The sequence below is a fragment of the Exophiala bonariae genome (genome assembly GCF_035927105.1).
Source record: "Exophiala bonariae strain CCFEE 5792 chromosome Unknown scaffold_10, whole genome shotgun sequence".
NCBI lineage: Eukaryota > Fungi > Ascomycota > Eurotiomycetes > Chaetothyriales > Herpotrichiellaceae > Exophiala > Exophiala bonariae.
In genome coordinates this window covers 747357-766918 of record NW_027042485.1, presented here as the reverse complement: position 1 = coordinate 766918, position 19562 = coordinate 747357, and the positions used below count along the sequence as shown (strand labels likewise).

At 49.5% G+C, this 19562-nt stretch overlaps 9 protein-coding genes across 9 annotated transcripts; 5 read left to right on the top strand and 4 right to left on the bottom strand.

Annotated features, from left to right (window-relative positions):
• Positions 1–239: 239 nt before the first annotated feature.
• On the top strand, positions 240–3468 carry LTR84_001557 (uncharacterized protein; the record flags this gene model as incomplete). Its single annotated transcript, XM_064845180.1, has 2 exons — positions 240–1317; positions 1382–3468. The coding sequence occupies 2 exons, from the start codon at positions 240–242 to the stop codon at positions 3466–3468; spliced, it is 3165 nt and encodes a 1054-aa protein (XP_064707438.1).
• Positions 3469–3805: 337 nt separating this feature from the next.
• On the top strand, positions 3806–4998 carry LTR84_001556 (uncharacterized protein; the record flags this gene model as incomplete). Its single annotated transcript, XM_064845179.1, has 4 exons — positions 3806–4000; positions 4076–4251; positions 4305–4664; positions 4734–4998. The coding sequence occupies 4 exons, from the start codon at positions 3806–3808 to the stop codon at positions 4996–4998; spliced, it is 996 nt and encodes a 331-aa protein (XP_064707437.1).
• A 166-nt stretch (positions 4999–5164) lies between these two features.
• Positions 5165–6173, bottom strand: LTR84_001555 (uncharacterized protein; the record flags this gene model as incomplete). Its single annotated transcript, XM_064845178.1, has 2 exons — positions 5165–5847; positions 5906–6173. The coding sequence occupies 2 exons, from the start codon at positions 6171–6173 to the stop codon at positions 5165–5167; spliced, it is 951 nt and encodes a 316-aa protein (XP_064707436.1).
• A 1581-nt stretch (positions 6174–7754) lies between these two features.
• LTR84_001554 (uncharacterized protein) lies at positions 7755–8534 on the top strand (the record flags this gene model as incomplete). Its single annotated transcript, XM_064845177.1, has 1 exon — positions 7755–8534. One exon carries the CDS (start codon positions 7755–7757, stop codon positions 8532–8534), a length of 780 nt encoding a protein of 259 aa, XP_064707435.1.
• A 256-nt stretch (positions 8535–8790) lies between these two features.
• On the bottom strand, positions 8791–10123 carry LTR84_001553 (uncharacterized protein; the record flags this gene model as incomplete). Its single annotated transcript, XM_064845176.1, has 3 exons — positions 8791–8869; positions 8951–9658; positions 9741–10123. The coding sequence occupies 3 exons, from the start codon at positions 10121–10123 to the stop codon at positions 8791–8793; spliced, it is 1170 nt and encodes a 389-aa protein (XP_064707434.1).
• Positions 10124–10813: 690 nt separating this feature from the next.
• Positions 10814–11680, bottom strand: LTR84_001552 (uncharacterized protein; the record flags this gene model as incomplete). The annotated part of the gene is made up of 3 exons (XM_064845175.1): positions 10814–11011; positions 11068–11490; positions 11570–11680. 3 exons carry the CDS (start codon positions 11678–11680, stop codon positions 10814–10816), a joined length of 732 nt encoding a protein of 243 aa, XP_064707433.1.
• Positions 11681–12536: 856 nt separating this feature from the next.
• Positions 12537–13266, top strand: LTR84_001551 (uncharacterized protein; the record flags this gene model as incomplete). Its single annotated transcript, XM_064845174.1, has 3 exons — positions 12537–12734; positions 12802–13009; positions 13055–13266. The coding sequence occupies 3 exons, from the start codon at positions 12537–12539 to the stop codon at positions 13264–13266; spliced, it is 618 nt and encodes a 205-aa protein (XP_064707432.1).
• A 1965-nt stretch (positions 13267–15231) lies between these two features.
• On the top strand, positions 15232–17110 carry LTR84_001550 (uncharacterized protein; the record flags this gene model as incomplete). The annotated part of the gene is made up of 2 exons (XM_064845173.1): positions 15232–15988; positions 16050–17110. 2 exons carry the CDS (start codon positions 15232–15234, stop codon positions 17108–17110), a joined length of 1818 nt encoding a protein of 605 aa, XP_064707431.1.
• A 73-nt stretch (positions 17111–17183) lies between these two features.
• LTR84_001549 (uncharacterized protein) lies at positions 17184–18843 on the bottom strand (the record flags this gene model as incomplete). Its single annotated transcript, XM_064845172.1, has 3 exons — positions 17184–17252; positions 17305–18709; positions 18764–18843. 3 exons carry the CDS (start codon positions 18841–18843, stop codon positions 17184–17186), a joined length of 1554 nt encoding a protein of 517 aa, XP_064707430.1.
• Positions 18844–19562: the final 719 nt, after the last annotated feature.

Genomic DNA, 19562 nt, shown 5'->3' with positions numbered 1-19562 from the left:
CTATTCAACGTCGCGTAGGTCGCGACACATATTGAGGCATAAGATGATTCTCCCTTTCCTAGTGAAATCTTCACCTTATCGAGAACTCAGTTTTCAGTTTATGGTACATTGATCCTCGGTCAGTTCGTCATGCTATGAGGCACAAATTATACTGTCTGGATCGGCGAATGCTGCAACTTACAGTATGAGCTACCGTCTCGTGAACGAACCAAATTAACAGCCACAATCTTTCCAGCGGTATGCCCGTCTCTCCTCCTGCTAACCGTGATGGCTTTGATATCGCCATCATCTGCGCTCTCCCCCTTGAGGCGGAATGTATTCAGGCCTCATTTGACAAACAATGGTACCAAAACTATGGCAAAGCCATTGGAGATGACAATACATATACTACGGGCTTGATCGCAAAACATAACGTGGTCCTTGCACACATGCCTGAATTAGGAAAAGTAAGCGCTGCAATTGTCGCTGCAGGCTTACGCTCCAGCTTCAAGCATATACGACTCGCGTTTGTCGTTGGCATTTGTGGTGCAGCCCCGTTCGGACCGAGAGGAGAAATGGAGATTATACTTGGGGACGTGGTAATAAGCGAGACACTTGTTCAATACGACTTGGGCAAACAGTATCCCAACGCATTTAAGGCTATCGCAAATGCTGAAGCCTCTTTTTCCAAACCGGGCTCGGAAAGCCGGTCAATGTTGGCAAAGCTCAAAGTCACATCTAATCGTGTCAAGCTCCAGGATGACATCCTACTCCATATTAATTTACTACAGAAACAACTTCCACATGCGGCTTACCCCGGAGCAGAGACAGATAAGCTCTATCAGTCATCATATATTCATAGGCATCGAGCGAATCATCCTATGTGTGATGCATGCGAGTCGATACCACAATTATTCTGTGCTAGAGCGGCAGACGAGGGCTGTGATGTGGTTGGCTGTGAGCCTGGGCAGCTGGTTTTGCGTCGACGGCTAGCCAAAGACCGAGAAGGGCGAGATTCCATTACAAGTATTCCAACGCCAAAAGTGCATCTAGGCAGGATAGGTTCGGCCGACACAGTGATGAAGTCAGCGGAGCGTCGAGACAGACTCGCTGAAGAATTTGACCTTGTTGCTTTTGAGATGGAGGGCTCTGGGGTGTGGAACCATTTCCCCAACACGCTCGTACTCAAGGGCGTTTGTGACTATGCTGATAGCCACAAAAACAAGCGATGGCAACATTTTGCCGCGGCGACTGCAGCGTCGTGTCTCAAAGCGCTACTCCATACTTGGGAATTTATTGATCGGGTCCCAAACTTAGAGTGGCATCTATCAGCAGAAGGTATTTACCACATTTCCGGCAGAGCTAGTCCTCACATTACTGACTTGAGCTCTCGCTTGTATAGATCGCCCGAGATCAGATTCCCTGTGGCACATCCCATTCGTACACAGAGATTTACCTACATTGATTGGTCGCGCAGAAGAGATCCAAGCAATTGAGTCCTTACTATTCGGGCCACACCCAAGTGGTAGAGCTGCGCTCCTCGGTCTTGGTGGGATGGGTAAAACCCGCGTTGCTATTGAGATTGCTGAGCGCCAAAGAACGAAGCGTTCGGTATTCTGGGTGCAGGCCAAAGACATCCCCTCACTCGAGAGCGATTACAATGCAATCGCTAAGTTGTTGAAGATCCCAGGACTAAACACAGGTGATAACGACGTTCGAAAACTTGTACCAGAATATCTAGATTCTCACTTTGATGGTGAATGGATCATGATACTGGACAACGCAGACGATGTTGATCTCTGGCGCAGGTTCGGCTCGAGTGAAGAATCTTCAAACAGCTTGATTGAATGCCTTCCCAAAGGCATGAAAGGCTCTATTCTAATAACAACGAGGAATCGTCAAGTGGCCTTGACTTTAGCAAGAAAGCACGTGGTAGATTTACAGGAATTGGGGCTCGACCAGGCTAAAGAGCTGCTGACAGACCAGCTGACCAACACTCGATCTCTCAGTGATGTTGCAAGCACCCAAAAACTTCTTGCAATATTAACATGTCTTCCGCTAGCTATCGTCCAGGCCGCTTCTTATATCAACATGAATGATATGTCCATCAAAACATATCTGCAATTGCTTAGTGAGCCGGAGGATAAGGTCATCGCACTCCTCAGTGAAGACTTCAATGATGAAGGCCGGTACAAAAGTCAACAGAACCCTATTGCTACCACATGGCTGCTCTCTTTCAAGCAGATCCAGGATCAGAACCCTTCCGCTGCTCAATATCTCGCGTTCACCTCGTGCATTGGCGAGAAAAGTATCCCCCAATCAATTCTACCCACACTATCCTCTACGAGAAACAAAGAGGAGGCACTGGGAGTTCTCAAAGCATACTCATTTCTTAGGGTCCAAAATGATGACGATCGGTCGATTCGCCTCTTTGATATGCACCGACTGGTGCGTCTCGCGATGCGCAACTGGCTCAGAACTCAGAATCTGCTCCAAACATCAATAAAAGAAGCGATTACTCATGTGAAACACATATTCCCTGCAGATGTTGTTGATAATCGAGAGTTACGATCTCTGTTTCTGCCACACGCACAGATTTTGTGTGACTCACCCCAAAGCTACGCATATTCAGACCGGTATAGTCTACTTCGGAAGATTGCCCGTTTTCTTCATCACTCAGGGAAACGGGAAGTAGCAATGGCTTTACGAGCCGAGGTCGTTAAGTGGTCGGAAGATAACCTGGGTAAAGAGAATGAAAGAACTATGCGGGCGTACGCGGATTACTCAAAATCCTGTTTGCACCAAAATGACTACAAAAACACAGAGTTATACGCAAGGACAGCATTCCAATGGTACGAAAAGACCTATGGCATTGGCCACAATAAAACAATAATTTCCATCACGCCCCTTTCCAGATCTCTTTCTCGTTCTGGCCGACCGCAGGAGGCTCAGCAACTCTGCGAGGCAGCGTTAAACGCCTCTGAACGGAGAGCGGGCTCTGCTACTTCGTTCTCAGACAGGCGAGCATGTCTCAAAGTGGATTTGTCACTGGCGCTCTCGATGCAAGGTCAAATTGCCGAGTCAGAAGACTTGCTTTTGGATGTGATAAAACAATCTGAGATTGAAGGCAGCCGCAGGTACTTCGGAGTATGGTTCCGTGGCCTGAAAACTCTGGCAAAGATCTACATGACCGAGAAGAGATATGATGCTGTAGAGAAGTTGCTGCTGAAATCGCTCGAAGTGCGAGAAGAAATGCAAAGTCAGGACCGTGATGGGTATGCTTGGGCTATGTACTGCCTTGCCTACGTGCGGATGAAGCAAGGTCGCAAAGAGGAGGCAATCGAGATGATCACGAAATGTGTTGACCTACGTAAAAAAATACTGACACCCGACGAACCATCTCTACGAAACTCGATTCAACTCTCTGAAGCAATAAAAGCCCATCAAACAGGCGCAGACTTTGAGACTTGCCACTTTCGAATGAGATGAAAGCCGAAGAATTGAACCCTCCTTTTCTTCGGAATTATTGTTACGCTTCGTGCGGAATATCTATGGAATACAAAGGGCGATGGGCCGTTGCTGGAAGCTCCATGTTCCCCACATCCCCAGGTCACGGTATCTGGGATCGAATACGCCTACAAGTTGCATTGTCCACCGAGCCATTCTGGTATCGAATTGGAGTTGGAGTTGACCCCAACCACAGAACACCACGACCAGACTATCGTATCCCATTGCAGAACAGCATTCGACCCTCCCTTCTGCCAGATCACTCGCCTGGAGAGGAGACGCAGGAAACTCTATGACCTTGGATATCTGGAAATCCGTAATGGGGACCGAAGTCGACCCTGCAGCACCCTTTGTGCATCTCCACCTTCTGAATGGCGGAAGCTTGATAGCAACGACGAAGGGCATCCACCACAACGTCGACATCGATGAATCGTTTCGACTGTACGATTGGGCCTTTTACATCCACGAGCCGCACAGTGGGCGACATGTGCTCTGGGACGTTGGCATTTCACAAGTCCGTCTCTCCCATCCGGGGTCTTCCTTCGCTGCTGGGGCTCAAATTTGTGAGATTTGCTGAACATTGATGTAGGATAGGCAAGACTACATCCCTTCCATCAGGAAAATCATGGATTTCATGTCTTGCGTCGGCCCAGAAAGAAGCCTCGTGGAGCAGCTCATATCTCTGGGCGTGAAAGCGGAGGACGTCGATGCTGTTTTCTTCAGGTATACAATATCCATTGTCAGCATCTCAAGACCTGTAAATGGGTACTACTTGTGCTATGTGATTTCCCAAACTAATCAACACCTCCTGACTACAGCCACGCACACTTCGACCACGCACGCCCCATCGCGAATGAGTTTCCTCGCGCTCACGGATATTTCGGGCCCGGCACGGCCGACGAATGTAGGTCGAAGATGGAACCACACAATACCGATCCATCGATATCACACAAATACGATCCGCGGATGTTCGAGCCAGAGGTTTCGAAAGAACGCTGGTCGGAGCTTCCAGGCCCCTGGGTCCCGTTTGGCGTGTTCGATCGCGCCATGGACGTCTTTGGCAATGGCAGTTTCTGGATCATCCAAGCACCAGGGCACATGCCGGGTAATCTGTGTGCGGCGGTTCGCGTCGAGGGAGGGGAGTGGGTGCTGCTTGGCTCGGATTGTGCACATAGCAAGTAGGTTTATGGTCACCAACGAGCCCCTTCCCACTGGACTTGATTCACTGATCCTCACTGCGAATGCAGGGCCTTGATCGATGGGACACATGAGATTGCAGTGGATCATTTACCGGATGGGTCGATGCGGTGTATTCATCAGGATGTCCCTGCTGCCGTAGACACCATCTCTCAGATCCGTGAGATGGAGAAATCTCATGGTTTTCATATTGCTTTGGCGCATGATGCGACCTGGATGACGGCTGCGGTGAGGGATGAGGTCTTGTTCGGTATGTTGGACGAGGACTTTCGCACGCATATTGACTTGCACATTGCGAAGGATGAACCTTTCTGAGCTGGAGGGTGAAGCGCCATGTCATGGCGAGGATCATGTCTAGAAACGACCAATGAGAGTGTTATTTGAGCGGGCCGTGCATGTGGATACATGTCTGTTTTAAAAATTCTCATGGTTCCTAGGTATAGATTTATTTCGTTTTTATTTATGGAGGACTGAGCCTGTATCACGAATCTTCAAGGTCCGAAATCTTGATGTATGGGGACGGGGCAGGTTCATCATCACTCAGCTCTCCCCATACCGACCAGTGCTTCCCCTTAAATTGCCTCCTTTCCGCTTCATCTGCCACTGCAACAGCAAAATCGAAAGTCGTGATACCCAGCAGTCGACCTTCTAGAGTGCCGGGTCCATCCTGCTCCCCTTTCAGAGGGATATAGTCAATGGTTGTCTGGTATTTGCCCATTTTTCGACCAGAGCGATACATTGCAGGAGGAGAAATAAAGGTCCAATCAAACGAAGTGTTGCCCTCGAAGAACATGAGTGAGGTCCTGCAGGCGGTGATCAGTGGTCTTGCATGGTCGTTCTCTCTGGCGCGTCTCTCATGACTCTCTCGCACGAATTCCGCCTCCGGCGTATCTCTCCCTTCGAGCTGGGCTGCTCGAGCACTTCGATAGGCCCGTATATCGGAACGAGGAGCGCCGTCGCCAAACCGTTTTTCCAAGTAAGTGACATGCGCATAACTGTCTGCCATTGATCTCCAATAGGCCAAGAAGAATTCCGGACTGTCGATGGCGCAAATGTTGGTTCCTGGAAGATACAAACTTCCGCAGCCTCCGATCATGATGAAATAACCCACCTTTGCCGACTTGGACGCAAGAATGATTTTCCGCAAGGTCTCGAGAAAGGGCACTGTGGTTCGCCAAATGTCACTTTGGACTTCTTACGAGTCGTATATCGCCCTACTTACTGTATTTCATCGCATCGACGCCACTAGAGTGAGGGCCGTATGCACAAATCACCACATCTAGATTCCTGAGAGCTATCCCAATGTCCTGAATGGAAGCATTCTCGAGATCAACTGATCGAGGTTCGTATCGTGAGTGACTGCCAATCTTCTCTGGATTTCGAGACATTCCGACAACTCTATGCGATCGGCTCAGGAGTTCCGTAACAATGTGAGATCCTCCCATACCGGATGGTCCCAGGACTCCGATTGTGAGGGCACTTTGTGCCATGATAGAGGTTAGAAGTCAACCTCCGATTGCGCGATGCAACTGGTGAAATGAATATCGAGAATTGTTCATCATTCATGCTATCAAGCTGGGCACTCAGTGGTCACAGACATGTAGTCTTTGAGGTTTCCATACGGACTTCTATAATAAGTAAGTGGAGTCAAGAGGGATGGGGAATGTGGAGAACCGGGCACGGAAATTCCCCCAATATCTTCATGTCCTGTAGGGTATACTATCAACCTACTGACGATCGAGGGATCTGATACACTATAGCCAAGTATAGATGTAGCTGTAGTAGAGGAGAGTCATGTCGTACATGAGCGGGATTACGAAGCGTTGCCGATGGTGTGACCCGAGTGACAAAGAAATCGGCCAAGGATAGGCTCTTGAGTCTGAAGCTGAAAATACACAAGGCTCGAACACGGTGACGACTGCCACTTTGTCACCGCTTGTCACGCCCAATAATAGAGGATATGTTGACAGTCAGCAGAAATTGTGGGCAGAAGTCGCGCAAGGTGATACGAGGCTGATGATCGGGTACATCTACTCGCGCTCGCAAGATGTCATCTTGTGCAACCAACCTCGATACATTTCAGTGCTCCAACAAAGAAAGCCATCTGTCAGCTTCAGCGTTCCTTGAAGCTGGAGACAGTGTCATGACGAAGCCTTTGTTTTCGGTATGGAACACCGATATCTGATGCTCTCCTGTGATTTCAATATCGGAGGGTTTGTCGCCGAGATGCCGACACGCCGACCTCAGGCTGCAGGGACTCGGATGCGGGAGTGTTCGCAATAACCCCCACTACCTTCAAGTTCATCAGACCATGAGTGACAGTCTCTTTCAAGTTGGCATTATGCTCTTTTCAGTAGATCGGAACATTCGTACTTTGTTTCGGAGAGTAGCCACGGTTCAATACCCAGGCGGGCCTTGCCACATGCTGTACCCCTCCAACGAGAAATACTGGAGGCAGCCTTGAACATTCCACAGCGGCTTGAATTGACACAGTCCACCCACCAGTATCCACTTCGAATAGGAATGCGTATACCCTCCCACTGACGCAAAGGCTCGAGGTGGTCTGTGGAATTCCGGCGGGCTTCCATCCATTTTACGTTTCTAGCCGCTGCCTCGCACCAAAGTTGCGGCTCTTTGATCATTGGATATGACAGAGGTTGACTTTCCTCTGTTGGGTAGTTGACTTTCTATCAGTCAATATCCTCTGACGCAGGTCCTGGCCCTGAGGTCCTCAAGCAGGTCCTATCTTCCACCAAATTCCTTTGTGTGCGTGGTCCTGTGCATTATCCCTCTCTCATGGCACGGCCATCTTGCACCACCTGCTGCCGGAATTCTTTGTTCCATGAGAAATCAAATCGGACAAGATTTTCCAAAAGCACCGACGGTAAGAGTGATATATCTGTCGTGATTTCTCGATAGATCCTGCCTTACAAACGAGCAAAAGAATCCTTCTTCACTATTGTGACCTCCTTCTCAATTTGACCCAAGGAGAAAATAAAATTCTGATTCGACTTCAACTCCAACCACCAACCACAAACCTCAATCTTCCCCTAGATTCCTCCATCGCCATCATGTCTTCCTCCTCCGATCTCACTCTGATTTACGTCTTCGGAGCCATCCTTACTGGATCCACCATCGTTACTTGTCTCCTCAGACTCGTCAGATTTGACATCGGTACACTTCTCTCCTCCAAACAAGGCATCACCATCTCAAACGTCGCCGGGAATGTGCTCGACCGCTTCTCCCACGTTCTTTCAGTCTCAGATCCCCTCACACCACCCACCCGGTCTGCCGCATTCTCCTCGCGTGGCTATCTGGAGACTTTACCCCAGCGTGCGGGCCCTCGCCCTTCAGTAGTTGGTACAATGAACCCTAGACAGACAGCCCAAACCGTGGCTGGCGAGAAAGACCTCGTCGACAGACTGCGAGCAGTCATCATAAACACAAACACCACCTATCCCCACACCACCTACCTTGGTCGATCAACGTTTGAGGACGGCAATATCACCCTCTTTGCTCGCCATCGCGTGTTTGACCACAACAAATACTACGGCGAGATTCTTCGGGCTGACAATATCGATGGATTCTTGTCCATGACCTTGCATCCAAATGATGTCAGGACCATCATCGAGAAAGGTTGGGGTCAGAGACATCCCATGTCCAGTCGTAGTGCCTCTTGGCTTCTACACCTGCAAGGCCAGACTCAAGCTTACCCAACACCCTCCTCTCGAGTTGTTCTCTACGCACCACGAAGTCAAGAAGATCTTGAAGCTGTCGAACAGATTATCCATGCTGCAGTATGGTGGGTTGGTGGGATCGACTCTAGAGTCGTGCAGGAAAGCTCCTGCTGATTGAAAATGGCTGGATTGGGCAAACAATCTTCGCACGCGAACGACAGCACAAGGCCAGATGAGGTTCACATAGAGACGATGATGCTGGTTCATAGACAGCGGCTTTATTGTATGATGACACGAAGCATTGTGGGGCTTTGCAAGAAGGTAAACATTGCTCGGGAGCAAGTGTAGAGTTCCACAGCATGTATGTGTATGAATTAGATATGATATTTTTTCAACCCCAGTAAATACAGATACCATCGCTCGCTTTTTTTCAGTAGTACGTGGCATATTTCGATGTCCCATCCAACACCTCAACGAAGTTCTGCGCAATGATGCGGTCCGCTTGCTCACTGCAAAGACACAAGCATTAGTGATTGATCCTTATTTCAAGCGAGGGAAGCAAATGAAACAAGGGAACAGAAATCACTTACCTCGGATGCAACTCATCATACCAAAGAAACGCATCCGGATTCGATCCATTCTGCTGCTTGACACACTCGGACTGATCCACCGTGCAGTGATTCTCGTAACCCCAGACGCTCTCACCACCGGCCTCAACACCCGTCCCGTTGAGATAACGACCTGGATCATCGTAGATATCCGACACGAGCGAATACGTGTCAAAAATGGCAAAATGCGCACCGGGGTAGCGGCGCGCGACAAGAACCTCAAACGGGGTCTGGAACCTGAAGATCTGGTTGACGGACGAGGTGGCCTCGTGCATGATCTCGGCGACCTGGGTGTGATTCGTCCATTTCTCCGGCCAGTACTGGTTGTCGCCGACGCCGTGGAGGGTGTCGTTGGCGTAGAGCGGCGCCAGGTGCAGCGGGACCGTGTTCATCAGCACGAAGGTGCGGCCGCCCGCGGCGTACAGGGCGTCGAACACGGCGTACACGCACGACGTGTAGTCCGCGAGCACCTTCCCCGGCACCTGCGAGTCCGTCAGGAATGCCCAGATCCCCAGGTCGTTCGTGCCGATCCACAGCGCGTAGACGGCCGCGGACGGCGCGAGGCTACCCGCCGGGTAGAGTGGCGTCGCCGGTGTGCTGTTGACTTGTGTCGCGGGCATGTCGGCCAGGAACGCGGGGATTTCGTACTCCAGAACCGATGGGAAGTTCGCGTTGACGAGTTTGAAATACCTGGAGGTGGGTCAGTCAATCAGTGGGTCCCGTCGGGTTACAAGCGCATGGTAGGTGATTGTTGGTCGAGGGTGCTCCTTACCTGGGCGTGATCTCGTTCGAGCACACCGCTCCCGAGACGGCGTAGTTGTATAGCGTCAACGCCGGGTTCCACTCTCCACCACTGCTCGTCTCACCCGTGTACTGCACGACATAACGTGGCCAGGTCCTGCCGCCGCCCGCCGTGGAGAACGACTCCGGGAGTAATGTCCCTGCCACGGGTGCGGTGCCGTTGTGGTTGATGAACCACCCCAGTCGACTTTCGTCGGTGTAGCTGTCACCGAACGTGATGAGGGATCTGAAGTTCGAGACCGACCACACTGGGTTCTTGGATGGGTGGTCGTGTCGCGGAAGAGCGGTGCTTGATGTTGACGTGATTAATAGAGAGAGGGCCAGGGCGCCTATGGTGCCGGTACAGGACAGCATGTTGGTGGATGGTCGGCACGATTCTGGGAGATTGAAGGAAGGAAGTCACTGGAGCAGGATCGACAACCAAGGAAATCGTAGGGAATGGGGAGCTTTTCTATGAAGCTTGTGGTACCACCGGTGGGAGACTTACCTGATCTGAGTCCTGTTCAAACATCGGCTATTTCCACTACAGCCTGCTGGAAGTGTACACTGTCTTCACTTTAGCCAGGCACATACTGTGGTGGATGCCTATGATCAAATGGCAATGTCTTGTTCGAGAAGGCATCAACGTTGTTGGTGGGGAGCATGACGTGAACGAAAGCATAGCGGAAGCTTGAATATGAGCATCATCAGTTTTGCTGCGGTTGAGCTTTATGGAGTGCGGAAGCTAATGACAAGCATACCCTGCATACGTAGAGTATATGAGGGTGGTCAATATGAAAGCACGACGATGGACAGACCTGGTCATCCATGTTTAGCCTGAATCAAGTTCAGGGGTTTGTGCGGAGAGGTTGATGATCCCTGAACCGAAATCCCCGCAGATCGATGGCCTTCCAAGTTTACCAATCATCCATTCAACCGCGAAGAATTCCACCCATCATCAAGCAAGTACCAAGTTTCTCCAGTTTTGAACAACGATTCGTAAACTGTATCTCTTTTGCGAGTAATCCAATTGCAGTGCTGAGGGATTGTGTGTCTCCCTCAACCTCACTTTCCTTCAGCCATAGCCTTGGCCTGCGCGGCTGTGATACGTTCTCCAGTCTTGTCGTAATGCTTTGAAGCTGCTAGCTGCCACTTCTTCCGGTCGTACCCATCCGCAAAGGCCTTTATGTCGTTGATGCCGGAAGCGCTGTTTTTGGATTTGCCGCTGGAGTCTCCAGATCTGGAAGATTTGACCTTGCCGCCCTGTGCCAGCAAGATTTAGTCAGATGTCTTCGTCTTCGAGCTCCTTTTCAACTTACGCTCTTGTCTTCCGTGGTCGAAGACTCATTCTTCGTTTCGGCTTCGGCCTTCTTCTTCGCTTCTTCCTTCTTCCTCAAGCCTTCTTCACGATTCTTGGCATGCTTGGCCTCTTGTTCTGCGTTGTGGTTCTTTTCCTTCTTGTGCTTCGGCTCCTGTTTCTTGGACTTGGCTTGATTGGTGTCTTCTTGAACTTTGTGTTCGATTTCCTTCCAACGAGCCACTGCGGTGCTTTTATCCTTGAAATTGGTGGCCTCGAGGATATCTGACCATGGTCTGCCCGGTTTTTCTTCTTTCATGCGCATCATGGTTCGATCATCTTCGGTGAAATCATCGTCGCCTTTCTCGGATGATTCTTCTTTCTTCTTGTCCTTCTTCTGGTTTGGCTGCGACTGCTTCCCATGATTTTTGCCACAACAGGAGCACTGGAGTTGTTAGGAGATGATGATGGTCGCACGGGGAGTGAATGGAAGCTGTAGGTTGTGCTGGAGCCTTGAGACTTACTGACTTAGGCTTTTGTGGTCTCTGGTCAGGAACACCTCGAAGTGCATCGAGGAAAGACAGCTTGATTGGCTTCTCCACACCATTCTTCTTGTAAAACACGGTGAAAGACATGTTGACGGAGGTAGCCAGGCTTTTGCAAGAGTGCGGGAGATTAGTCGAAGAATATAAAATGAAAGAGGAAGGGTGGTCAGCTGTTTGCGCATGGTTCTAAAGACACCAAGACAATCAGAAACATGTGACAGAAACAGAGTATGCGATTTTCAACGCGAATCTTGAACCTCAAGTGAAGGATGGATTTTGATGTTGTGCTACTGTCAGTCGGGTCGCCGTCTAGGCTTTAATGTGACCTATATTGGTTGACTGAACCTAGAGCTCCTCATCTTGGGTGCACATCACATTTTGGAGCTGGGCCAACATGAAACAGACGTTGATGTCTGCTCTTTCGGGTTCCATATTGTGAGAGGAAATATCCAGATAGCATATCTGCCATATCCCTTTTGTGAAAAGTGCGCGCACAAGGCGACAAAGTGGAAATGTCCATATTTTTTGGCCTGGTCAGGCACTAATTCCCAAGCATACAATTCTAATACCAGTCGGTTGCAAAACAAAGGGTATTGATAAATTTCCATTGAATTGACCTACATTGAACGAATTGAACGAATTGAACGAATTGAACACATTGACGGCAACAAGATGGTTAAAGGGGGCAACTTGAAGAGCCCGAATAGAAAAAGGGGGTGGGAAATGCCAAGATTTTGGAGTTCAGGGGCACGTGCACAGAAACTGGAAATCGGGCGACTCCAGGACGCATACAGGAAACTGCGGAGTGAATTGGACACTTTTTGTGTTCGTGCTGAACTACCGCAACAACTCAACCACAACACCCGGCGACCTGTCACTGTCAGTTGCCTCTTCATCATCCCACTCGTCTTCGCCGCTCGTTGTTCTCACATCAGATATTTCCACCATGCGGATAGGCGCAGCTGCGACCGTTGCCGCCTTTGCTGGCTGGTTAGGGGTTGGTCTGGCACATAATATCCAATTGAAGGCACATACAAGAGAATGCTTTCATGAAGAACTACACAAGGATGATAAAATGACAGTCACCTTCCAAGTCGGCGATCGTGAATTTGGCGGTGCTGCCAATTTGGACATTGATTTTTACGTGAGTTAGGCCATGTACCGTTGATTGGTGAAGTCCTTCCCTAATGACGACCCTTTGCAACATATAGATCACGGATCCTTCTGGCTCGTATGAGACACAAATCAACGCAGTGTCTTCCGGCGACTATTCTTTCGAAGCTCGACAGGATGGTCGATATATCTACTGCTTCAGCAATGAACATTGGTCGGCGAACAGCAAGGAAGTCTCATTCAATGTCCATGGTGTTGTCTATGTACCTGAATCTGAGGCGCCACAGGATCCTCTGGAGACAGAAAGTATGTGGCTCCAACTTTGCGCAAGTCAATGCTAACGACTTGCAGTCCGTCAACTTTCCGACCTTCTAGCACAAGTCAAGGACGAACAAGCCTACATCGTGATGCGAGAGCGAACCCACCGAAATACCGCAGAGAGCACAAACGCAAGAGTCAAGTGGTGGTCGATATTCCAGCTTGGTGTTTTGATCGGAGAAGGTGTATTCCAAGTCTGGTGGCTCAAGCGATTCTTTGAGGTGAATAGTCGCCCCCTTCCTTGAAAGACCACTCTTCTTTTACTCAGCGTGTCCGCAAATTATATATACATTCAAGAGGGAGATTCGAACATATGTGGCTGACCAACTGTCTGGTTACAGGTTAAGCGAGTTGTATGATAGAGATGAGTCCTAATGAGACAATCACGAATCAAAAAGTCATTCAAGCATATGATGATCTCGTTTCTGCCGCTGGGAGATATCAGGGTCGCCATTAGGATTCGAGCGGTCCACCTCATACTGTTCAATCTAACAGCATTGAAAGACGGCATCGACAAGTCCCGTCCCCTCTCTCCGTGAAACTCCCTCGAGAGGCAGTTGTAGAGGCCATTCTTTGAGGGGAACCTGATTCTCAGAAGGTGGTCATGGCTATCGACCAGACGTCTCGTGTTTAGAGGAAATGCTTGGCAGCTAACTTGACGGCTTCAAACCTTGACTAGATTACCCTCACTGCGCTGAACACTGGAAGAGGACCAGGGGGGTCCCAAATAGATGACGGTGTTCTTCCACCAACCTGAACGCGTCTTGAGCAATTGTGGGGCGCTTGCTCCTGTAATTCCTGTGTTTGCAAACAAATATCAACATCAGTCAGTTCGCTCAAGTTCGATGAACAATGTCCAGAGGAAGGGGTTAAATCATGATTGATGTAAGTCTGTCAACTAAATGAAAAGCGTTCTCTAAGCATCACGGCACCGAGAGCTGCCGTGCCTATCAGAGGAGAAATCAGCTGCCGAGGAACAGCCACAGCTTAAAGGATGGCTTGGAGTCAGCACTCACTTCCGTTAGTTATTACGAGACGCCTTCATTGGGAGGTCCGCGCTCGTCTGAAGAGATTGATTTGTCGTTTAGGACTCAGGTTGGTCCAGGCTTTGGCTAAAGGTCTGATCAACACACCTTTGAATTGCCCGCAGTAGGTGCTTCTGTAGTATTTGAGTAGGTGCAAATATTCGAACGAGGGATCCGTATTCTGCTGCATTGTCATCGTATTCGCACTTTATTCCAGAAGGGCACCCAAATGGGAAAAAGTGGTTCGTCAACTCGCACCGCGTTTCTGCTGTCACCATTTGCCTGCCTCACCATGGGCATGGCGCCATCAATTACGGTGTACCCGATACCGAAACCTGTCAAAAAGAGGCATCAAGTCTACCGGCGGAACTTCTTCGAAGCGAGATGACACGAGACAAGCTCAAGGTACTCCGTAAAAGCATCACGATCGTTTGACATGATTCTTGCGATTTGGTTGGGGACTTGCAGTTGGCGGATTTGCCCCAGAACCCACCAGCCAGATTGAAAGTGGGTTGAAGCCTCAAATGGAATGGTTTACGACGCCATGGACCGGACCAAGGACGCCCGTGGAGCCATCACGCGGCATGCCTGTCATTCAGACCGCCATCAATGTCCCATGGCTAAAATCTCGTTCGTCAGTTCGCTTTCGAAGCGAAGCCATCGTTCGTTCAAATGGCACGAAACGGGTGCGATGGAGGGAATACGGATACCGATTCCAGACCTAGCTACGAGTACTACTTGGTAAAAAAGACACGCGCTTTCTTTTGCCTGTCTCTTCGCCTCTTGCGTGTGGAGACCCTGTCGTTCCCTCCAACCTTTTTTTCCGATCATCGTCGGCACCTCTACATTTGGAGCTTGTTCCCTCCTCATAGGTTCACTCGCAAGCTATCATTGCCGACCACTGGCTCTCCCCTTCGGCTCACAGTACGGATAGAGTTCCTTCCGAGATGGCGGACGCCGACTTGTAAATGTCACCCTATGTGGTCCGCAGCTAATAAACACTTCGTGTTCTCTAACCTCAGACATTGTCACGTAGAGGTTTACAAAAACACATATTGTCCCTTTTGAAACAATAGCCTCGTCTCAAAGAATCGTGTTAGACCTACGTTACATGGGTATACCCCGGTGACTCCAATATCGACCTTGACGCACTTTTGCGCCACTGGCTGTTCCCATTCATCTGTGATGAAATTCCCTTGGTCAAAGACGGCCGAGGCCGAAAAGTCAACCACTTCATCAGACACCGGTGTTATCAACGACACAGTACATGATACACCGATTTCAACAACAGAGCATGTCGACCTGGAGAAGCGACCTTTTGAAGAGGTCGATGGAGTTAAAACAGCTACAGAAAACCAGACCGTTGCCGATCCAGTCACAGACGAGAAAAGTAATGATGAAGTCACTCGTACCCTGTCCACGGCTACACAGTCCTCAGCAGGTGAAGCTGGTGTCGATGATGAGTCAAAATATATCACAGGAACGCCCCTGTACTTGCTCACCTTCGGGTTGACGCTCTCCACCTTCGTTGTCGCCCTTGACAATACCATCATCGCAACAGCCATTCCCAAGATCACCACTGTCTTCAACTCACTTGATGATGTCGGTTGGTACGGATCTTCCTATCTATTGACGACCACAGCTCTCCAACCTTCTTTCGGCAAAGTTTACACATACTTCAACGTCAAATGGACATACATATCGGCCCTGATAATCTTCGAAGTTGGTTCCGTCTTGTGTGGTGCTGCAGTCAATTCGGTAATGCTCATTGTTGGACGAGCTGTTGCCGGTGCAGGAGCCGCAGCCTTGTTCTCGGGAGGTATGACCATTGTTGGATATACAGTGCCTTTACGGAAAAGACCCATCTATATCGGACTGCTTTCCAGTATGTTTGGTATTGCTTCCGTGGTGGGACCAATCTTGGGAGGTGCCTTTACTGATCGTAAGTTGAACTGGTCCGATCAAGATCTATATTGGTGCCTGTCATACTGACTTTTTCGCAGGTGTATCGTGGCGCTGGTGTTTTTATATCAATCTTCCTATCGGTGCCATTGCTATCGCCGCTGTCTTCTTCTTCTTTTCGAACCCGGTTCGAAAACACAGTGATCTGACTCTGAAGCAAAAAATCGGCCAGATCGATCTGCTGGGTGCCTTTTTCTTGATCTGCGCAATTGTGTGCCTACTTTTGGCACTCCAATGGGGCGGAACCACCTATCCTTGGTCACATTCCAAGGTCTGGGGCAATATCCTCGGTTTCGGACTTTTGATTTCGGTCTTCACAGGTATTCAACTCTGGAAAGGTGATACCGCGACTCTTCCTCCACGTATTATGTTGAGGCAACGAACGGTGTTCGTGTGTGCATTTTTCTCCACCTTCCTAGCCATGGCCCTCTACACTCATATCTTCTATCTTCCCTTCTACTTCCAGGCTGTCAAGGGAACTACCGCCGAAGAATCTGGAATCCGAACAATCCCTTACTTGGTCAGCATCACACTCTCCTCAATCGGTGTTGGGGCCAGTATCACCATATTTGGTCCTTATGTACCGTTCACATGGGTAGGATCGGCTGTTTTTGCTGTGGGTTGTGGTCTCTTGTATACGCTCAAAGTGGACTCTTCCACCGGCACCTGGATTGGGTATCAGATCTTGACTGGGTTTGGAGCTGGTGCATGTGTTCAGATTCCCTTTATCGCCGTGCAAGTTGTTCTGAACAAGAAAGATATGCCAATTGGAAACGCCGTGGCCATCTTTTTCAATTCCCTGGGAGGTGCCGTCTCCATTTCGATTGCACAGAACATATTTTCCAATACCCTGGTTAAACAGATCCCAAAACATACAACAGGGGTTGACCCATGGGTCATTGTCGCTGCTGGTGCTACTCATATCAAAGAAGTGACACCACCTGATCAGCTTGCAGGTGTACTCGAGTCTTATAATCTCGCCGTCACCACCGCTTTCATCTTGGCAATTGCTTGTGCTGGGATTGCCTTTATCCTCTCACTAGGATTCGAATGGAAGAGTGTAAAGGGAAAGAAACTCGACATGGGTGGAGGTGCAGCTTAAAGGTCGTCTTACTGCATATGTGGCATAATGATCAAGAATAATGTTTATACTCGTCACGAAATCATCATACTTTTCAACCCAGATCTTCGTCATACCAGAAATTCATGAAGTCAAATCGTTGAACAGCTTCGAGCAGCCGGGACTGTATGGAAGTTAATGTTGGCTCAATATCACAGGAAATACGAAAGGCTTACCGCATGACACAATGTCGAGGAAGATTCACCCCACACCCAACCTTGTGACGGGAAGGTCAAATAATCCGGAAGCACGTTCTCCGTGAATGGATGACGCTTGAAGTACAAATTGTAGGACTGATTCGAGGGGTCCAGTTCCATGCTTTGTATCTGTACACGCTTTCCTTCAGGGATATCGGAGCACAGAACAGGACCAGGAATTCCGTGTTCTTCCACACGAGCAATTCTCGACGCCATGTCAGCGAGAAGTTGACCGTCCGGTCCACACCTCCTCAATGACTTGATGGCGCGTCTTCTGAAACTCAGGCTGCGGTATCTCGTCGCCACGAAGAACAAGGGTGGTATGAATTTCGTCGACAATGCCCCGGTCATCAAGATGTCACAGCTGACCAGCACGAGTTCGATGCTCTCATGGTAGCCGTCAAACGCAAGCTCTTGGTTGAAAGGAGCACAGCGAGAGATAATGTGCAGACATAAATGGTACGTCCGAAGTAGATTCAAGTGGAAGTACATCCTCGATTCTGTCGCCGCGGTCAAGGTTTTCTCAAAGGCGACGAAGCGTGCATGCCAGGTGTTGAGATCCGATGTCAGAGAGGTGACCATATGAAATCGGGTCCTGGGTGCAATGCCCTGGATGCGAGATCTCGTACAGTCGGATGCGATCGCTTGAAGAGCGAAAGCAGATTGGTCAACACTGATGAATGGACAGAGCAGGCTGAAGCATGAGAGGTGGTGGATGTCGTCGGTATAAGGGACATCGGTGGCTTGCCTTGAGATTGTTGGGACCAGTTGTTTCTGAAATTCTCTTGTGTCCGATTCCAACTTGGAGAAGATTGGCCCGATTTCTTCAATGACAATGTTCCCTGTCGAGCCCCTCATACATGGATGATACGCGGTCAGGATCTTCCGTCCGGAGATCAAATGTTGCAACGCAGAATAATACTTCTGCTGAAGCTCATCACAGAGCATCAACAACAAGCACGCGATTAGAAGCGATGCGGTATCTGGGTTTCGGGCCTGAGTGATCAAGCGCAACCCCTTTCCATAGTGCGAGTAGAACGCGATGTTGTCCAAAAGGCCGGATTGACAAATCTGCCTGTCCAGGTGGGATGCGGCTATCATCAGATGTTTGAGGCTCTCGTCATTGTGGCAAGCCTGAAGGACCAATCGATTCCAGAACGATGCGCTCCCATAATTGACGAGAGCGGGAGCGCACACGTCGCGGAAATACTGGCACGCATGCGCTGCCTCTGGATGTGTCTCTACTTGAACTCCATCGCTGATCACCATGAGGAACGCGACGGGCGGCTGTTGCTTGGGGGTTAGATAGCCATCACATGTTCGCCCCGTCCCTGTACATTGGTTGCAGGATGGTTTTGATTCGTCACACTTGATCCGCCTGATTCTATATGACATTTAGAGCTGTTGGATTGGAGTGGAGTTCTGAGACCGGACATACCTGCAGGTGATGCAGCCGGTCCGTCCTCTTCGTTTAGGTTTTGGAAGGACGACGAGATCTCGGTGGTTCTCATCTGCCATTACTGGTCTACAACTTGGGAAGCTGTTTTTACGATGAGCTTAGTGTGCAATGAAGTTGAGATCAGTGCCTAGGGATTCATGACGCTTTAGTAATCAGATAGTTGCGAAGTTGCCATCTTTTAGGTATTCTCATGTCCGAAGATAGCCTTATCTCCGCAGGAAGTACATGTTGGTTAAGCGAGTACGGGCAGATAAATACCTTACGAGTAGGTAGCTTGTAGCCAAATACGCCGTACATATTGTGTTTGATACTGATGAACTTGGATCAACGGGTCATGTGTTTGAGCGGCCATGCAGCATAAGAAGCCGGCTTAGTCCATTCATCACCCAAGTGTAAATTATACTGCAAACACGGACCGTGGTTGATCTGGAATTCCGTTCCGCAGTGGCAAAACAGCCAGAAGATATCTATTGCCAGCGCCTAGAAATATGTTCGAGTTTCACCAGGCATCATATTGGAAATGGTCCTGACCTTTTGTCGTGATGCTGAGAGTACACGTGGTTCCCATATCATAACCATCTCGGCTCTCTAGATTCTTTATGCCGCTCAGTTTCAAAAGATGTGCGCCATCGGTACCAACCATGTAGTTGGCCATGAAGCGGTGCTCGGCCTTCGAAACTCGGACTTTAGTGGAATGTGTCTTCGCTTATCCTTGGTGCCTTGCATTAGGCCTGGCCAATTGTAAAACAAAATGATCTTGATCAAATTTCTCCTCCCC